At 38.1% G+C, this 21,492-nt stretch overlaps 1 protein-coding gene across 1 annotated transcript; it reads right to left on the reverse strand.

Moving 5' to 3' along the window:
• Positions 1-8,388: 8,388 nt before the first annotated feature.
• LOC143577265 (disease resistance protein RPP13-like) lies at positions 8,389-10,015 on the reverse strand (the record flags this gene model as incomplete). Its single annotated transcript, XM_077061142.1, has 1 exon — positions 8,389-10,015. A coding segment is annotated over one exon (1,627 nt), but the record flags the coding sequence as incomplete, so codon positions are not given.
• Between the last annotated feature and the right edge of the window lie 11,477 nt (positions 10,016-21,492).

The raw sequence follows: 21,492 nt of genomic DNA on the forward strand, positions 1-21,492 counted from the left end.
GGAACGGCAAAGGTCTTCACGATCATTGAGTAGCTTAATTGACTTGACTTGGAGCACCGTGATGAGTTGCATTCATAGAAGTAGGAGAAGTTGAAGTAGATTGACTTGGAATAGCTTGAATGTGATGAGCTTGCATAACAGGGGCTTGAGTAGAGTAGGCTTGGTACACATGAGCTTGCGGGTGCTGGGCTTGATATAGTGGGTTAAGTAAGGTTGACCTTGATTGATGGGAGGGGCTTGAAGGATATGGGGTTGATGCATTTGAACTTGGTGAGCATGGGTCAAGTAGTCGGGTGTAGTCATAGTTTTGGCTTGATGGGCATGGGTAAGTTGAGGGCACATATTACGAAGATGATTTGCGTCTCCACAATGATAGCAAGCACGGGTATCAAGAGCACCGGGTTGAGCATGTTGGGTATCTTGTGCATTAGGCGGGATACGAAAAGTGTTAGCAAGGTGGCCATAATGGTTGCATTGGGTGTATAGTCGGCAAAAGGTTTGGGCAGAGTGATGAAAGTTACATTTGGCACACAGAGGATGAGGACCAAGGTATGTCTTTTTGTTTGGGGCAGTTTGGTTTTGGTTAGGAGAAGGTTGGTTATTGGGATGGTTAACGGCATAAGCTTTACGCTTGTTGTTGTGGTTGTTGTTGTTGTAAGCAGGTTTGGGTTCGGCTTTAGCATCAGATGATGAGTCGGTTTCGGTCTTGTCAGGATTAGGGTTGGAATCCTTGCGAGACAAGGCTCCATCCCTAACATGATCGTCGGTGAGGGAAGCAGATAGGTCCATAGCCTCACCGATGGTTAAGGGATCACGACTTGTCACGGTATCACGGAAAATGCTTGGTAAACCACGAATGTATTTCTGAATGTCGTGGTTGTCGGGGGTTACAAGGTGAGGTACGATTCGGCTAAGTTCACGGAAACGGTTCGAGTGGGTAGAGTTATCCCCACCAACCTGTTTAAGTTCCCAAAACTCAGACTCCAATCTCTGTAGTTCGTGTTTCGGGAAAAACTCTTTCTTCATTGCCTCCTTTAGTTCCTCCCAAGGCATGGATACGACCAAGTCAGACCCTTGGTCATTCCTCAGGGCATTCCACCATATGACAGATCGACTCTCGAATCGGCTGGAGGAGAAGTTGGTCCGTTTGACATCCGGACATTCGCAGTGGATGAAGATGGTTTTTTATTTCCTCGAACCATTGAAGCAAAGCGGTGGCATTTTCCTCACCACGGAAGGATGAAGGTTTGGTTCTTAAAAAGTTACGGAAATCATAGTTATTTGGTGCAGACGAGTAGGCGGATCCGTTGGAGTTGAGGCTTTGGATCTGAGTGACTATCGTGGGCATTGCAGCAATGAATTCTTTTGAGATCCTAGCAGCCAAGCGGCGATCGCGTGAACCAGATGAACGTTGGTGACGACGATGGTTTCTTAGAGACGACATTCTATAGGGACCAAAAATGAGGATCTATAAGAAAAAGGATAAGTTGAGGAAAATATTAGAATAATAAAATGTTTAAGTATATATATAACTTATAATAACGTTTGCTTAAGAAGTAAGGGGATTTGTGTCATAAGGATTGAAAGTAAAAGATTATAAAATGAGGGGGGGTACATTACGTATATAGTTATTAGATATAGTTATTAGATGAGGTAGTCAATACGATTTATTTGTGATGACTACACGAGGATATAAGTCAGTTTAAAATTTAGATTTTTATTTGATTAAGTTTAATAACGAAATATAAATTGTGGATGTTGGCCTCCCATGAGCTTTCCATGGCAATTTGAATGGCCCAGCGAACTAACGAAAAAAAACAACTGAGTTGGACAGCCCATGAGCATTACATGGCATTTTGATTGTCCCAACTAATTAACGAATTAACAATAAAATGAAGCGGCCCAATGAGCGTTACATGGCGTTTTAACTAACCAAACTAAATAACGAACAAACGATAGAAATACGTGTGTTGGAGTATCTCGTGAATCACCACGTATGACGACTCCAACAAAAACATAAAACAAAGTGACAAATGGATAGTAGGTTATGAGTTCCATGGATTTTCCACCCAATTAACCATTTAAATAACGGAACACAATAATCGGGAAAACCGAGTTTAGCCACGAATCACCATGAATTCGGTTTAAAAAATATTATAGGGCAACCACTAATGTGGTTACGGTTGATAACCTAGGGTGTCGGTCATATGGAATTTTTGGGTCTCGCTCGGGTTCATAGGGTCGAGTACTGTGCTCAGGTTATCCCCAAGGTAAGGAATAGCGTCTTACCTTTGGTTCTTGGAACCGTTTTGCCAAGGCCCAACTCACAGTTTCTCTCCCCCTTTCAGTTATTACAGGGACATGCCACATAACCTAGCCCTAAGGTGAACGAGCGAAAACAACAGGTGGGAATTCTTAAGTAATTTCCCGAAAATAAAAGCAATCTAATTTCGAAAAGTTTTCTTTGAATGCTGAGGCTAGCCTCGGAGTTTGTGTGTATGTGCATAGCAATAAATAAATAATTATGTGAAAATGCTGTAAACAATTTAATTTGAACACATAAAGGTAAACAGATAAGCACGTGGGGTTCCTAAGCATGTTATTATGGCACCACTAACGACCTATCTTAAACCTTCGGCTCTGATACCAATCTGTCGAACACCAACCTACGGCAGAAATGCCGGGGCGTGAACTGATTGTCCACAGCTCTCAAGGTACCATCATGCACTATATGGGAATTTCAATATCTATTTAATAAATTCAAATAAAAACCAAGTATTCAATACAAAATCCAACTAATAGTTCACCAACAAACATAAAGTATAAAAACATAAATCTTGTTAAATTTCTCTAACTTTATTCCTTAAGTGATCTTCCAACTTGAATTGCTTCAAGTCACACGATGACCTGCATATGCGTTTACAATAAAGTAGTTTTGTCAACACAAGGTTGAGTGAGCAACACACCAGTTTAATGTACATATAGTATATAAAATATAAGTATTGCAACAAGTCAAATGAGATAAGAAATTTAACCAATGAGCAAAGATAAATGAGATGTCGAAAAGCACGAAGCTATGACGACTGTCGTATGATCATACTATTATGAGATTATGTTGAACCTCTCCGAATGCGATTCATAATAAGTATGTAAGCACGTAAGAAGTATGGTATAAAATTGTTAACACATAAGACAATAGTTATAGTTTGAGTATATGTATAAATAGGAGAAAATATGTTGACGCATATGTCCCCAAAACATTAAAAGCGGTAAAATAGGGGAATGTGGTACTAACCTCAATAGACGAACACAGGTGATTGAGATAATAAGAATGTGGGAAATCACACGTGAACGTTTAAGCCTAAGAAAGAACAAAGAGAAATACGGATACGCTAAGTAAAGTACAAGGTTGATTACGAAAACTCGATAACCATTATTAAGTTAATATTATATTATTATTATAATATTATATATAAGAATTTTTGTATGTAAAAATAATTAGTTTGGTTATAAAAAGAAAACTTACCTTTGTAAATATTATTTTTAGTTTTATATATATGTTTATATGTATATATCAAAATATTAGCTTTTAAGATATATATATATGTGTGTGTGTGTGCGTGCGCACGCGCGCGCGTGTGTACATATACTTATATTCTTACATATACGAACGACAACGCGAGAAAGCAAGTATTATTAAGTCGGTTTTCATTAAAATGGTGTTAATTAATTATTATTATTATTAATATAGTTATAAAGTGTTTTAAAAGAAAAATAAACAAAAATTACTAAAAATCCGGGGTGACAGTGGGTCGATCCCGCGATCTGCCCCCTGTGATTCATGTGTTTAACCGGCTGAGCTATCAGCGACGTGCATACATAGCCCGTTTTAATTAGTTATAAGCACAAGCAGATTAAACAGTTTTTGAATATGAACCCTAACAATTGATTTGATCGAATTCGATACGTTTGATCAAATCAACCATAGGGCTATTGATAAGAATGAACTCTCGATCATAACCATGTATCTAATTACCTCGATCGATGTCCAAACAAATGCTAATTGAATTAGAACAGAGCCAGCCAAAATACGTTACGAACAAGCTTATAAACGGCAAAACTAATATGATTATGGATAGGGTTATAGTTGGCGATGGTGAGAGGAAGGTTGGTGTGAATTTAATTGAGTTCTTATGATCGTTTATATAGAAAATGATTTTTAGGGTTTCGGTTGAATTATAATCCGGATAATGATGAATGATTTTAGATTAGTAAATGCGTTTAAATGGATTAATATGCCGCAAATAACGTAGATTTGATAATTACGAGATAAACTTTATCTATAATACGAAGATTATGATTCAAACTAACAGATTATCAATTCGGGTTCAAGAAGTTGAATATGAAAACAGGTTTGGATCAATGGGTATTCAGATTGGTGATACGGATTATAACAATATTTGCATATAAGACCCTGGAGTTTGAGGATGGGCACAAAAGAAGTTAAAACTCTACGTTTTGGGTTAAATATGTCAAAACTCAAAAGATATAATTATAAGTAATTAAATATTAATAAAATAATCAATTTAGCTCGACAAACGCAATTATGTTTATTTAATTAAAATAGCCCGAACATTGGAACGAGTCGGGTAAAAGTATAAGTTGAAAATCCGAGTTGTTACATACAGATCCACTCTCTCTCCACGACGGCAACGATGAACATATTCGTCAACCGTCAACCCGGTGGTGACGTCCTCTATGTGTTGCAGGTAGTGGAGAAGGTGGGTTAGTGTGGTAAGGTGGTGATCAATTAGTGGTGGTAGCGAGTTATAGATCTTTGAGTTTGAATAATCAAATGAGAGAGAGAGAGAGAATGAATGAATGAAAGAATGATTATTTGTTTTAGATGAAGACTGATACATATGCCAAGGAAATAGAAAAGAGTATATATAAAACTACTTATGTGCCCTTCTAAAATTAAAAAGATTAAAACTATAAAAGACCTATGTGGCCTAATTTTAACCACACATTTTGAGTTTTCAGGGTTTTCATAACTCAACCAAGTTTTCATTCTATACTTTCCCTATATATATATATATATGTGTGTGTGTGTGTGTGTGTATTTATATATATATAATTTAGTAAACTTAAACTTCAAACACACACACACACAAAAACGTAAAAAATAAAAGAATAGCTTAAAAAACATGAAAAAAAAGGTAGTCCCGAGGTTGTTCGCTTTTTGGAGCGTGTGCAGAAGGTGGCCCACAGTGACTCGCTGAGCCCGAGGAACCAAAGATTGATATTTATTAGAATAGGCTTTGCGATTCAAAAGAGGATAACGGCGCAGCTTGTTGCTCACTTACCCATTATCTAAATGTAGCTCGGTTTGTGTTTGTATGTGTAAGAAAAGATTATTATTATTAAAAAAAGTAAACAAAAGAATTGAAAGAATAAAGTCGAGCAAAGGAAGAATTGAACTTATGTCCCTTGGCAATTAAGAGCATTCCTAACCGATTCTCCAAATTACGTGAGAGGGTTCTCTATTTTCTAGAGATGGTTAAAAGTGGTAGTGAGAGGAAGAGAGGGAAAATGTTACTGTTCATGGTTAAATTTCGAGAAACACGCTGTTCACCTCTATAATTTTTTTAATATTTTTGAAAGTGGTTGTGAGTGAAGGATAGAGAAAATGTAATTATAAAAGTATAAAAAATATTATTTAATTGAAAATGAGAGAGAAAAATGATGTTTTTAGTGTAATTATAGAGATTGAGAATGAAAAATGGATTGAGAATGCTCAAACATAGCATACTTACCATTATACCACACTTGAAATTGTGTAACCTTTCATCTTTCATATATATAATATATGATATGTTAAGAATGTTGTACAATAAAATATGCAAAATGTACATTAGACAAAGCTTGAGAAAGTTGTCTTTTATATATATATATATATATATATATATAGAGAGAGAGAGAGAGAGAGAGAGAAAAGGGTTCAAATAAAAAGAAGAAGTTTTCTAGGAATGGTAAGAACCAATAGAATTTTGACATTTGGCATTAAAACCTATGGTGAGTGAATAATTCTAGGAAACTATGTCGGTTATAATGCTGAAAGAGTAATTCTAGGAAACTATGACGGTTTTTGGTAATTTTAAATTTCAATCATTGATTTACATGATCCAATGGCTATGATTTATTCCTAGTCTTCCTAGAAAACTACTTATTTTTAGGATAACCCTCCCCTATATATATATATATATATATATATATATATATATATATATATATATATATATATATATATATATATATATATATATAGACCCAAACTCGACACGGAAAAACATAGGTTTTGAGTTAGCTAAAACGACCCGTTTAAAAACGGGTTGGGTTCAAGTTAACTAGCGTTACCTATTTAAAAAAAGAGGGGCGGGTTTGGGTTGACCCATAAAAAAATAAATTGACCCGTTAACCCGTATAAATATTTAAATTAACCCTTTAGTTATATTTTTGTATTTTTTTTTCCATCATCCATTTTCCGAATATACTTATGAATTTCCAATAAAACTTCTTGATTTTAATTATTTCTAAATAATAAAAAAAATCATATTACTCATCTTTTCTACAAATTCTAAATTATATCCCCTCTATTTACAAAAATCTTCAAATGTTTTTGATAAATTAGTCAAACAGATCATTTTTGGGTCAACCAGAATTTGTGTGTGAGGATTAGGGTTGAAATATCTAGCACGAATAATACTATGGGTTGGATTTGGGATGCACATTTCAACCTTTCAACCTGAAGTCAACCCGTTAACCCGTCAATTCAACATGATTAACACCCCCTAACATTAGGTGGTGATGAAGGTTTAAAACGAAGAATTTTATACAAACTTCGAGTTTTTGCTAAAAGAAAACTTGAAACAATAGGGTCAATGGGTTGGAACTCAAGTAAATTAATATGATTAAAATGAAATGCACCGGAACAAAAGGTCAATTATTTTATAAATGAGAACAAAAATGATAAATACAAAAGAGAGTTGTGTCCACACAAAAAATCTTTAAAAGGTAAAAAATTAATTAAAAAATCATAACTCAAAATCAAAATAATTCGAAAAAAAAAACTATAATGTTTTCCCTGTTTTCTTCGTTAGAAAAAAAATACATTTATTTGACCCGATTAAAGTAAATAAATCTTTTTAAGGGCATTCACATATGGTTAATTTAACTAAGCCAAACTCTGAAGCTAGCGTAGACCCAGTTAAGAAGTCATAGTTTAGCCAGAGTGGTGCAACGGAACTCTTCAAATTCGGATAGTCCGGTAGCTTAAATACAAGAAAGTCGTTATTTCAAAAAAAAAAAAGTTTTGTATCGATTAGCCTTTGAATTTCGTATTAGCATGCGGCAAAAGTTAGAAGTCAAATAATACATTGATTTGACCTGTTAAGAGTACAAGGAAATAGTCTTGCTGATTGTCAATGTTGCTTCACAACGCTATGCTAAAAGATTTTACCTATAGCGATCATTCTAAAGAAGTCTTATTGACCCTTTTGATTTGTAGTCAGATTTATTTTCTTTTCCTTTTTTTAATTACAATGGTTTTACTAACTCTGATTACCATAAGTTAACCTTGTGCAAGAGGTAGAAGATCAACGTTGGTTTTTAACCTTTCTCTTGACCCTTTTGAACCATTCAGTGATAGTGATAGTGATAATAGACTCTCACATGTGTTTATTGATTGTTACAGGTTTTGAGATTTTTGCAACCAAGTTAGTGCACAAGAACCCAGATCCAATGAATAAATCCGCGAGTGCTCGTACAATCTTTAGTAAGGTTTGTGTTTTTTACACTTCAAAAGATCATTAATTAGATAGCTTTTGCGAGACTTATGGACCCTTTTCCGTTGACACATGATAAAGATGTTGCTGGAAGGTGAAGTAAAAGATGAGTGTTGATGAGTATGTGATTAGTTCTATTTATATACCAACCACGCACCTTATGCCACAATTTGCATGGGTTCAAAAAAACTGATTATTATTTAATAATATACAAGCATATATGATAAATAAAAGCAGTCGACCGACCGTATAACTAAACGTTCATAGTCCTCCAGAAAGAATAACAGAAAAGTTGAACAAAATACTGGGAGAAAGTAAAAAACAAAATATAACGAAAATCTGATCATGGGCCACATAAAAGAGGAAAGAGCATGTAGATTATTTGATTGTGAGTGATGTGTACTTGGGTTTTCTTTTCTTGATTTCTGCCACAAACTCAACAGGCATGTCTGTTAATATTAATTCCTCCAAACCCTTTTGTTGTTTCTGCAGTATTTCACATGGGATGTTGCTCAACCTATGGCATCTTCTAATTTCAACTTCTCTAAGCCTCTCCATTGCTTCTTCCTCCACATCCCACTCTTCCAGATTCTTCAGCACCCACAACTTCAACACCCCGAGCTTCAAGCAATTTCCCCAAACCTTGAGTAACGGATATCTTTTCATCTAAAACCAGTCCCCATAGGGTTACTAGACTTGAAGAGCTTTTAGGCGGCATCGATAGCCGGACATTGTTGAGATTGAGATGACGAAGGCGGTTAAGCTTCCAAATGGAGTCGGCTAGACTATCAACACAAGTGTGCTTTACATCTAAGGTTTCTAGATACGATAGGTCTCCCACAGATTTAGGGAGATTCTCCAAGAAAGTCCACCTCAGTCCTAGGTACCTCAAAAGGCGCAAGTGACCGAGTTTATCGGGCAGGCTCGTTTTGTACACCCCTTCAAGATCAAGCACCCTCAACAACGCAAAATCACTTGTAATAATTCTACTCAAAACCATCCCCGCTTGTTTTTCTGATATGTCTTTTGCTTGGAAGTTAAACGATAGATATGACCACAAAAGAGGCGGATCAACCTCTACCTGTGCTTGCTGATGGGCAAAGGCGTCTGGGGTGCTTATGTGTTGAACCAAGCGTTCCACACCAAACGGACCCGCTGCATGTTCAAAGTTTTCTGAATCCCTTTGGATGTAGAACAGGCCAATATCCTGGGCTTTTGGCAACAAAAAACCGTGAAAAACAGAAACTAAACGACATCGTCTCGGGCTCTTGTCAGATCTTAGTTTGGTTATCTGAATAATATTACGACCCACCAGTTTCTCAAAACATCGTTGTGCCAAATCCTCTGGGAACTGGTCTTTGTGTTCTCTCCTCACAAAACCCTCGGTTAGCCATAGTCGAAGCAACCGGCGTACCGGAATGTCATAATCTTTAGGGAAAAGAGCCATGTATAATAAGCAAAGCTTCGAGTTGTCATCTTTAGGGATGGTCAAGTTGTTATAACAGATTCTGAGAACATCATTGGGACATCGACCATCGTCAATCACCGATGACCATCTTGTTATTTCGTTATTCGAAAGAAGCCCCGCCATTAAGACAATGTTTTGAGGCGAGCCGTTGCATATGGTTAAGATCTTACGTTTCAGCGTGGTTACAATTTGATCAGCTTCCTTTTCCTTTCCAGCCTTGTTCAAAAACATTTTCCAGCTTTCCTCGTCATTCAACTTTTTCATAATATGTGGTTTTAACTCCATCTTCTCTGGAATTGCTCGGGACGTAAAGATTACCTTACTTCCATTTTTCTCATCTGGGAATGAGTTTTTAAGATCTTGAAGAACACCATAACTCCCAACACCATCAACTACAATCAGGTACCTCCTACCATTCACCATATACATACTTCTTAAAATGCTGGGTATGATACGCTCAGCCGAATGCTCCTCTGTCACAGAAATCCATGACTGGAATTCAAAGTGCTCTTTCGTCTTTCTGTTCATATAAACCGCACGGGCGAGTGTGGTCTTCCCAGAACCTTCTTCACCAACAATCGGGACGAACATTTCGGTTTCATTTGTGAGCCGTCTCACTAGGCTTTCATTATGACCATTCAGCCCGAAAACGCTTAGTTCTTCTTCTTGTAGGTTGAAGTGGACTGAAATCACTACACAAGGACTGCATATTGGTCGCCATTTACCAAGGTAATTGTTAAGCTTATTAGTTATTATACAAACTATATATTCTTAAAGATTTTGTATGTTTAAAAAGGATTATTGTAGTGATTTCAATTGAAGTCGGGAACTGATCAGAAGGAAGCAGAATTACTGTAGCAACTATACTTTGGTATCAACTTCATAAACCTAAGGTACAAACAGTAGGTTAAAAGAACATTAAGATCAGAAACGTGGCTTATGGATTGTTAATGTTATTGCAACCCAGGAGCTGCTGCCATGGATAAGGGACCGACATTACCGTTAACTGTTAAGAATTTGTATCATTGCGGACTTACACGCGCAAAGCTCTTGGGGATATTCCTAGTTAAGAACCATAGTTTTCTTGAAACCAGTTAAATCAATCTCAGTCATTTATTTATTAGATCAATGGTTCACATGCATAATGGCAATTAGGTAATTAATTAGAAGTTTAAGAAGATTAATTAAAAAGGTAAATGGCAAATTGGGTAACTGAAAATATTAGTTACTCCTCAAAATCACATTCACTCTCCTCAATTTTTACATTTTCATTATTTCTCTTCACTCTCCTCAATTTTAATCTCTATTATATATTCCTATTATTTAAATAATTTAAGCATTTTTCTCTTTCTTTTCATATTGCTATTAGTATTTGACGTACATGCTAGATCAAAGTTAATGATTGTATATTGCTATTTGTGTTTGACGTACATGCTAAATCAAAGTTAATGGTTGTATGCATATATGTAAGTTAGTGGTGGTATACGTATATGTAACATTGTAGTTACACATGTAATTACACTAAAACTACGTATTCTCATGTTCATATATGTTTATATATATATGTAACTGTAGTATTTTTGTATTTTAGAATTGATCATACTAAGTTGCATATATTAACTTAATGATATACATATGCGTAAAAACTGAAATACGAAGTTCCATATATGTAAACTACACCACACGGAAAAATAGCATAACAAAACTCATTTAATTTATCTTTCGTATGTATTAGATAACGTCATCCAACTAATCACAAACAAAATATTTAGGCTAATATTCAATTATAGGGAAAAAAATAAGCAGTAAAAAAATTTATAATAAAACACAAGACATTTGAAATTGGTTAGTAACTAAGCTGAAATAAAGTTAAAAGGGGAAGAGGATAATAATTATTAGTTGAATCACGACCAACGCTATGTTTGATCTTCCGACGCTTCAACCCACAATCTTAGGAGGGACGGGGCGGTGCGTGAAGGGTGCTCCATCACGCGTGATGGGTTTTTGCACACCGCCGCCAGTGCCTTGTCAAGCTTGAGTGATGAGATTTGCGTGATGGCCATCACGCGTGTGATGGGTGAAAACCAAGGAATGGAGCCGTTGGATGGATTATTTCATCACATCCATCACACACCACAACACCACCCCTAGTAAAAAACCATCACATGTGATGAATTTAGGGTTGGTGATGTGACACCATTTGATTGGGTGGGGTGTGTGATGAGTGATAACCACCCCTCCCCCCCCCCCCCCCCCCCCCTTATCTTCACGTCAATCCATGACCTTAGGCCATGAGGTATACAATAACTCAACTTAATTCCACATAAGCTTTATATCACTCATTTTTTCTCTTTCACTCCATGTCATTCAAAGAAAATGGTTTAACCTCTACATGAGTTAACATGACATGATACTTTAAAAATGGATTAAACCACATGAGTTGAGATATCAAAAATAGGATAAATCAATTTATATCACCTGCAACAAACGCATCAAGATCTGCCACTTCTAAACACCACCAAAAAAAACGATTTTAGCACTCTTAACGGATTTTGACAGACGACAATGGGTGGTGGACGCAGGTTCGGCTTCGAGAAGGCGAAATTTTTTTTGGGCCAAGGGCGAAATTTTTTTCGGGCCTTAAGTAAAAGAACAATTTTATTGGGTTTAAACAATTTAATTTTAAATGAGCTTACTTGATTATGATTTGAGTTGTGTAAAAAAATTTGTATAAAAATAAGCTTAAATTTGTCTCAAACAAGATTAGAATCCACAACCTTTTGATTAGTGGTTATATAATTGTGTTGAAATATTGATTATACATATTTTTTTTAATAAAAATACATATAACTATTTTTGGAAAAAAAAAATATTTTTGGCCTAGTAGGGTGTCGGACCTGTGGCCGTCGACTACCCCGCCATGCCTCAAAGACGGCCCTGGGTGGACGATTTTGACCAGTGACGATGGTGTGCTGGACGATTTAACTGATGCCAACGATTTATGTGATTGGTTAAAATGACTTGAGTTTTTACAAAAGTAAGAGCATCTCTATTGGTAGCTCTTGTCTTTAATTCCAAACCGTCACTTTAGCATGACACATCAGATTTTAAACCAACATTTACAAACATTTATTTATCCTCTAGTGGGCATTATATGTCCTTATTTCAAACCGTCAGCTCACCATCCAACTCATCATCTACTTTTCTCTTTTATTTAATATGTATTAATTTATATATTTTATTCTTAATTATTTTTTTATTTCGTTCGTATATGTAATATAACTTTAATAATAAAAGATACAAAAATTTACTAGATAAAAACATACCTAAAAAAATTAAAACATACAATATTTTAAGAAAAAGCGTTCATAAAATTAAAAAAACATACAGCTTAGCAAATAGAAAAAGGAAAAAAAAAGAGAAAAAAGAAAAACACACGCATATGTATATTAGATTAGGTTACAAAATTATTAATTTAACAACCTAAAAAGCACAAGGCCATTTCAAATTAACGTGTCCATATATTATGTAAAACTGTGAATTATTGGGGGCCCATGTGATAGCTTCACACACGGTTTGTAATTCCAAGCCATTGCAATTTGGACTGACACCTCCACTGGTAGGTTTTAAGTGTTTGAAATATGAACAACTCCACGTGGGATTTCAAAGCAGCTCACCGAAGATGTCCTTTTTTTTTGAATAGCAAAATGGCTATTTCCTAAACCCCTAAAACTCCTATATATACATATCACCACAGCCCAGATCCTGGGCATCCATCAAAAGAGGGAATCCCTCTTACCACTAGGCCAAAGCCTAAAGCCTAAGGTGCTGTTTGTTTTTGCAGACATAAACTGTCTGCAAGCTGATTTCATCTGTTTTCATGTCTGCAACTGAAGATGTGGTCTGAAGATCTGCAAGCTGAAAATATAAGACTGTTTGTTTTTATAAGCTGATACTGTCTGCATAACTGTCAAACTTATCTCACAAGATAGAAGTCATTTATTCAAGTTACATCTAGTTTTTAGTCTTTGCTTGCCATGCCGATTTGGTTTTGGTGGGTGGTGGAAGGTGGTGGTGGTGGATGGTGGTAGTGGCGGCGGACGGTGGGTAGTGGCGGTGGATGGTGGTGGTGGACAATGGGTGGTGGTGATGGATGGTTTTGGTTGGTGGTGGACGGTGGTGGTGATGGATGGTGGTGGTGGTGGGTGATGGATGGTGGTGGTGGCGGTGATGGATGGTGGTGGTGGTGATGGATGGTGGTGGTGATGGATGGTGGGTGGTGGACGGTGGTGGTGATGGATGGTGGTGGTGGTGGCGGACGGTGGTGGTGATGGATGGTGGGTGGTGGACGGTGGTGGTGATGGATGGTGGGTGGTGGACGGTGGTGGTGGCGGTGATGGATGGTGGTGGTGGTGGCGGTGATGGATGGTGGTGGTGGTGGGTGATGGATGGTGGTGGTGGCGGTGATGGATGGTGGTGGTGGTGGCGGACGGTGGTGGTGATGGATGGTGGGTGGTGGACGGTGGTGGTGATGGATGGTGGGTGGTGGACGGTGGTGGTGGTGGTGGCGGTGGATGGTGGTGGACGGTGGCGGCGGGGTACGGGGGTGGTGGTGGCGGCGTACGGTGGGTGGTGGTGTTGGCGGACGGTGGTAGGAGCAGTGGATGAGAGGGTGGCTGCAAAGGTTTTTTTGTGAAGATGTTTTAAGCAAGATTTCCTTGCTTTTCTTTTAAGATGAAAGAAGATAACTTCAGATCTGTTTTAAGAAAAAAAACAAACAGTCTTCAAGGGTAATGTCTGCGCGCCTGCAGACATTAGCTCCTTGAAGATGTTTGAAGAAAAAACAAACACCCCCTAAGTGGCACTGGAGATGTCCTAAGTGGTTCTCATTTGAACTCCTCCCATATATATATATATATATATATATATATACACATATATATATATATATCAAAATATCCCCTTGTATTGGTTTGTAGTGTTTGATGTGGTGTGTAATGAGTATCCGTGCGAGTGTACTGCCCAATCACTACAAAAAAGTGACCATTAGAGACTAAACTTTAAGGAACTGATATATCAGTCTCGAATACTTGACATCTGAGACTAATTTATCAGTCACTAATAATATTTGGGACTGATTTTTACGTGAAAGATATTAGTGACTGATAACCAGTCGCTAATATTGTGGCACCTTATTAGAGACTAAAATTCAGTTACCAATATGTATAGGAAATATATGGTATTAGAAGGAAACTTATCGACGACTGAAAATCAGTCCCAAATATGTAATGAAAAACATGCAAATGTATGGCGACTGGTTTTCAGTCTCTAATGTGGAAGGAATGTATTGGAGACTGAAAATCAATCTCTAATAACTGAGGCATATTGTACCCTTTTAAAGAAATAGTTTATAGACTAAAAACCAGTAATAACTATTCCTATTTTGGCCGTATTTGGGACTTATTAATTAGTCTCAAACGCCTATCGATAGTCTCAAACCATTTGCAAAAACATTGTAAGTGATCATAAACGGAACTGATATTAAGTCCCAAAGTGCTTTTTATGTATGAAAGAACTACAAACTGACACTCATGGATAATCCATTAAATATAATGGATGTATATAGTTATTCAAAACATAATTAAAATATTAACGATATAAAAATAGTTGCAATATAAAAAAAGTTGTACACATTAGAAATTTCTTGATAAACAATGACTATAAATATATAACCAGATTACGTACATAATTTATATTACACATATTCTTTTACTATATAGACTTACATATTTTAATATTTTAAAAAGACAATTTTTATATAAGTGTTAATATTATTTTTTTCTTAAATATTCAATATCACAATGTAATAAAACTAAATCTCAAATTATTCTTTAAAAGAAAACAAACAATGAGAAAAATGAGAAAAAGTGATGGCCACAAACAAACCCCATTAAAAATAATATAAAATTAATAAAATAAACTATAACTAAAAATTTTAAATAAATAACAAAAGTATAAAAACAAGAATGTTTCTCACTTCTTCCCCGTTTCAAAAAAAAAAAACAAATAAATAAATAAATAAAAAATGTTGAGTAAAAAAGATTATTGTGTGTGTGTGACTTGTTTTTCTTAATATTGCGTTATATTATTCAACACTATGTTATATTTTGCTCGGTATTGTGTTTTTTTATTATTTCTTTTTTGTTTATTTTTGTCATTGTGTCTTTTTTCTACACTGTGTCTTTTTCAGGGTTTTTTTAACTTGAAAAACGGGGGAAAATAGTTTCCTTTTTTAAATTTTTGAGTTATGATTTTTTTTTTTGAATATTTTTACGTATCTTCTTGTTTGGCCACAAATATTTTTCACAGTTTTCATTTTTGTTCAAACATTTAAATTTTTCCTAAAACTAAAATATATTTTAATTTGTACCTCCAGAATATCATTAATTCCCTCTTATTTCTATAAGTTCTAAATTTTTTTCCATCTATATAAGTTTGTGTACTTTCCAATGTGGTGTAGTGGTAGAAAGTTTGGTTTCTCAATCTTTGTGATATCTAGTTCGATTTTAAGTGCGTCCGGGTTTTACCACTAATGAGCCTTCGTGCGGGAGAGTTCTCCTCGGAAGTGGAGATAACTTGGAGGAGTTTAATGGATCCGTATGGTTTGATTGGGCCAGCTAAGGGTAACATTTTACCATTGGGTCACCCCGAAAAAAATACCTGTGCATTTGTTTGTTGGCCGTAAAACCAATTGTATATGTTTTCTTTCAAATTTAAAAATTTCTAAAAAAGTCAAATACTCCCGCGTTCCTAAAATTCCTTCCCAACCCAATTCACATTCCCAAATCCCACTTAGCCAATTAACCCTAAATCAGTCCCCACCCACTCGTAATTCTGCAGCCGATGGTACGTTGTCACTAAAATATTATCAACGAGTGAGATTTTGAAGCTTTCTCTCCATACATCATATGGCGTTGTGTCACACCCGGCCCTGAGCGGCGGAAACAGCCGGGCGCGCGCGAGTGGGAATTGATACTTAAGCACGGGCCATTGCAAACATTCAAAGTAAGATTTTCATTGCGCATGAATAGTTTAATACAAATACATTACATTGTTTAAAAATTACATAAAAACATCCAAGTATAAAAATTGTTGAAGATTTCCACGCCATATCCCCATGCGCGGCGGGAACAACCACGCGCATCGAAGGGATAGAACTAAAATCTTCCAAAAAGCTAGTTTAGATGTTCAGCGTGAGGTGCTCTAAGTGTGACTCCATGCGCTACCTAGTTATCTCCTGAAAGACACGTAAAAACATTTGAATCAGTATAAACTGAGTGAGTTCACAAGTCTTAGTAACTTGATAAATCGTATTGCATCATAATCTTGATACAAATCATTCTGAAACATAATTCTGATAGCATCATTAAAACACATGCTTGGTAAAACATAGTTATATCAACATATTCTGATAAAATCGTCCCGCGGGTTACGCGCGAACATTTCTGGGAACTGTGCTCGTCTATGCAAAGTGGCGCTGCCACTACGAGCTAAAATAAGTAATACCGTCCCGCGGGTTACGCGCGAACGTTTCAGGAACATGTGCTCGTCCATGCAAAGTGGCGCTGCCACTACGAGCTAAAATAATAATACCGTCCCGCGGGTTACGCGCGGACGTTGTGCCGGAAAACAAGGCGCTCGTCCATGCAAAGAGGCGCGACCCCTACGAGCGGGCTCAACCCATAGTACTGCCCCATGACCATACTAGGCACTCGTCCATGCAAAGAGGTGCGACCCCTACGAGTGGGTGGATCAAACCAGCAGTCCCTACCCTTAGAGTTCCAATGGTAAAGTGATCACTTACTCGAGTTCTAGCGCACATACATCGAAAACCTTAGATAACCGTTTGCATTACTCATCATGAAACATAACTTAAACACATAATCGCTTGCATAGCTTGTAAGTATACCATGATAAAACATTACTTAAGTACGTGTCCCTCGCCCCGAAAACAGTTTAAAAATAGTGAAAACAGTGAAAATAGGGGCTGTGAGACTCACCTGTGGTTCTTGTTAAGGGATTAATCGAGATTCGGGTTTTCTTGGTGTTGGCCTCGGAATCGAAGGTCTAGAATACGATTAAATAACAAGTATATATATTAAGATCAAGAAATTGGAGAATATAAGGGTTGGATAGTAGGTCTCAAGGTTATATTCTCGGCTTACCTAGTAACAGGATCGGAGCTGGAAACAACGGATGCTTGGGAGAGGATTAGTGCAAGTTTGTAGTTCTTTGAAGTGTGTTTTGGGTGATAATTTAGGTTACAAATTTATAGGCAAACTCAAGGGAACACAATCCCTTGCTTTAGGGGATTGAAATCTTTTCATATCTAGGTGTAATGATGATAAAGTATGGAAATTATTATTGTTTATTGTTTACTTAAAAGTGGAGGAGTGGACAAAAGATCTTGATTTGATTTGGACAGGACATGCAGGTCTGGGGTTGGTGAGAATAGGGTGGCTGACAGTTGACTTTTCATGTTACAGTGTGCTTTTTCAGGTACTTTTGTCAGTGTACAGTAAAAAAAAAAAGTGGAAAATCTCTGAAACACGCTACTGTTTCCTTTTGGGCGGGAGTAATCTCCTTATGTCTGGAGAATAGACTAAGTGTTCTGTGCGCATCACTTTGTGCGCATAGCTTTCTGCGTGAAGGACATTTCTTTGCTGCGGGTAGGTGCGTAACCTTCTCGCAGTTGGGGATATTGAGTTTCATTTGTAGATTCTCCAGGTGGTCTTGGTATTTCAACATAGTGATCAGTCATGTTGAAGTCAATTCCATCTTGGAGCTTCAGACAAACTAGCTCTCAATGTTCCCGCCATGCGGGGAGGTTAGTTCCCTTCCGCACGCGCATAAACGATTTAGGATGCACCCGCCTTAGCATCATGCGGGATGGTCAACTCATAGACAACATAACGTTAAGTTACATGATAACATAAAGCCAAAACATTCACGCATGGCGCATATAACATATGCTCACGCTGGTTCTTAACATGGTGCGCTCGCGCAGGGCGCACATAACAAATGCACGCGCTGACTAACATGGCGCGCTCGCGCAGGGCGCTCATAACAAATGCACGCGCTGACTAACATGGCGCGCATAATATTTACAATCACCTAATTATTAGGTTGATTACTTAGCTTAAGGGATTGGGAATTTACCGGGTGTCACATTCTCCCCTTGTTAAACGAATTTCGTCCCGAAATTTAGGAGACGTTGCTGGCAGAAGCCATGTTCTGAAAGAGGTGTGGGTATTTCTTGCGCATTTGGTCTTCTCTTTCCCAAGTGAATTCAGGCCCACGCCTCGAGTTCCATTGAACCTTTACTAACTTGATTTTGCTCCTGCGTAACTTTTGTTCTTTCCAATCGGTTACTGCTATTGGTTCTTCTACGAAGTGCAGCTGTTTGTCGATGTGAATCTCTTCCATCGGCAAAATCAACGTTTCGTCAGATAAGCACTTTTTGAGGTTGGACACATGAAACGTATCATGAACTCCACTGAGTTCGGCGGGTAAACGGAGTTTATAAGCAACCGGACCGATCCTTTCCAGGATCTCGAATGGTCCAATGAAGCGCGGATTCAACTTTCCTCGCTTGCCGAAACGGGGGACTCCTTTCCATGGAGAGACTTTCAAAAGTACTTTATCCCCTACTTGAAATTCCAATGGTTTCCTTCGCACATCTGCGTAGCTCTTCTGTCTGTCGCGCGCTGTCTTAAGGCGATCCCTTATCTGAAAAATCCTGTCTGTTGTTTCTTGGATCAATTCTGGACCAGTCATTTGCTTGTCACCTACTTCAGCCCAGCACAGTGGGGATCTACACTTGCGCCCATACAAAGCTTCGAACGGCGCAGCCTTAATGCTTGTGTGATAGCTGTTGTTGTAAGAAAATTCAACCAATGGGAGATGAGTATCCCAGCTACCTTCGAAATCGATTGCGCACGCGCGTAGCATATCTTCCAATGTCTGGATTGTTCGCTCGCTTTGCCCATCCGTTTGAGGATGATATGCCGTACTCATGTCAAGACGAGTACCTAAAGCCCCTTGTAACGATCTCCAAAACCTTGATGTGAACCGACTATCTCTATCAGAAATGATGGACACTGGGACTCCATGTTTTGAAACTACTTCTCGAATATACAGTCGGGCTAACTTTTCCATCTTATCGGTTTCCTTGATAGGCAGGAAGTGCGCTGACTTAGTTAGCCGATCCACAATAACCCATATTGTGTCATAACCCCCAGGTGTCCTTGGCAGTTTGGTGATGAAGTCCATAGAGATTTGTTCCCACTTCCACATGGGAATTTCTGGCTGTTGAAGCAACCCTGATGGTTTCTGGTATTCAGCCTTTACCTTCGAACACGTCAGGCACTTACTGACATACGTCGCGATGGCGCCTTTAAGATTGGGCCACCAATACAGCGTTTTAACATCTTGGTACATCTTGTCTGCGCCAGGATGTACGGAATACCGCGTCTTGTGAGCTTCGTTCAATACCTGCTCGCGCAATCCTCCCTTGAGAGGGACCCATATGCGGTTAGCGAAATATAGATTGCCGTTCTCTTTAAGTTCCAAATTCTTAACCATACCCCCAAGGCATTCGTTTTTAACAAACTCTGGTTTCAAGGCTTCTTGCTGAGCGTCTCGGATGCGGGTAGAGAGATTTGCGTGAATGGTCAACCTTAGAGCCTTGACTCGTAGCGTTTTTATTCGCTCCTTCCTACTTAGCGCGTCTGCTACCACATTCGCCTTTCCAGGGTGGTACTTAATCTCGCAATCATAATCGTTCAACAACTCCACCCATCTTCGTTGCCTCATGTTTAAATCCTTTTGATCAAATATATGCTGAAGGCTCTTGTGATCCGTAAAGATTATACACTTTGTACCATAGAGGTAATGGCGCCAAATCTTTAGCGCGAAGACAACCGCTCCAAGTTCTAAATCATGCGTTGTGTAGTTCTTTTCATTGGTCTTGAGTTGGCGTGAGGCATACGCTATGACTTTGTCTCGCTGCATAAGGACACATCCAAGTCCCTGATGTGAAGCGTCGCAGTAAACAACAATGTCATCCATCCCCTCGGGCAAAGACAAAATTGGCGCACTACATAGCTTCTGTTTCAACATTTGAAATGCTGTTTCCTGATTTTCGCCCCAAACAAACTTCTTGTCTTTCTGAGTTAGCGCGGTCAGAGGTAGAGCTATTTTGGAGAAGTTCTCAATGAAGCGTCGATAGTAGCCAGCTAGTCCTAGGAATTGCCTCACCTCGGTTGGGGTTTTTGGCGCTTCCCAGTTTTCGATGGCCTTGACTTTGGAAGGATCAACGTGAATTCCTTTCTCGTTTACAACGTGACCGAGAAAGTGAACTTCTCTAAGCCAAAACTCGCACTTGGAAAACTTCGCATACAACTTTTCTTTCCTCAACAATTCCAAAATCAATCTCAGGTGTTGCTCATGCTCGGCCTTGGTCCGTGAGTAAATCAGAATATCATCTATAAACACAATCACAAACTTGTCCAAGTATGGTTTGCACACGCGGTTCATCAGATCCATGAACACAGCCGGCGCATTAGTTAGCCCGAAAGGCATTACTAAGAACTCATAATGGCCGTATCTAGTTCGGAAGGCTGTTTTCGGCACATCTTCCTCATGGACCCTAAGTTGGTGGTATCCTGACCGTAGATCTATCTTCGAATAATAACTGGATCCCTGCAACTGGTCAAATAAGTCGTCAATCCTCGGTAAGGGGTACCGATTTTTGACTGTCAGCTTGTTCAGTTCCCTGTAGTCAATACACATTCTGAACGAACCATCCTTCTTCTTAACAAACAGTACTGGAGCTCCCCAAGGTGAAAAGCTTGGGCGTATGAAACCCTTATCCAATAGTTCCTGTAACTGATTGGATAGCTCTTGCATCTCAGATGGAGCTAGTCGATAAGGCGCTCGAGCTACTGGCGCAGCTCCTGGGACTAAATCAATACGAAACTCGACTTGTCGCGGCGGCGGTAATCCGGGCAAATCTTCAGGAAAAACTTCTGGAAATTCGCGCACTACTGGTAAGTCTTCAATTCTTCGCTCATCTCCTTTCTTTACGACATGCGCCAGGAAGGCGTAGCACCCTTTCCT

The sequence above is a fragment of the Bidens hawaiensis genome, unplaced genomic scaffold (genome assembly GCF_021521415.1).
Source record: "Bidens hawaiensis isolate Kalapana, Puna unplaced genomic scaffold, B.hawaiensis_p1.1 tig00028500_1, whole genome shotgun sequence".
NCBI classification, from domain to species: domain Eukaryota; kingdom Viridiplantae; phylum Streptophyta; class Magnoliopsida; order Asterales; family Asteraceae; genus Bidens; species Bidens hawaiensis.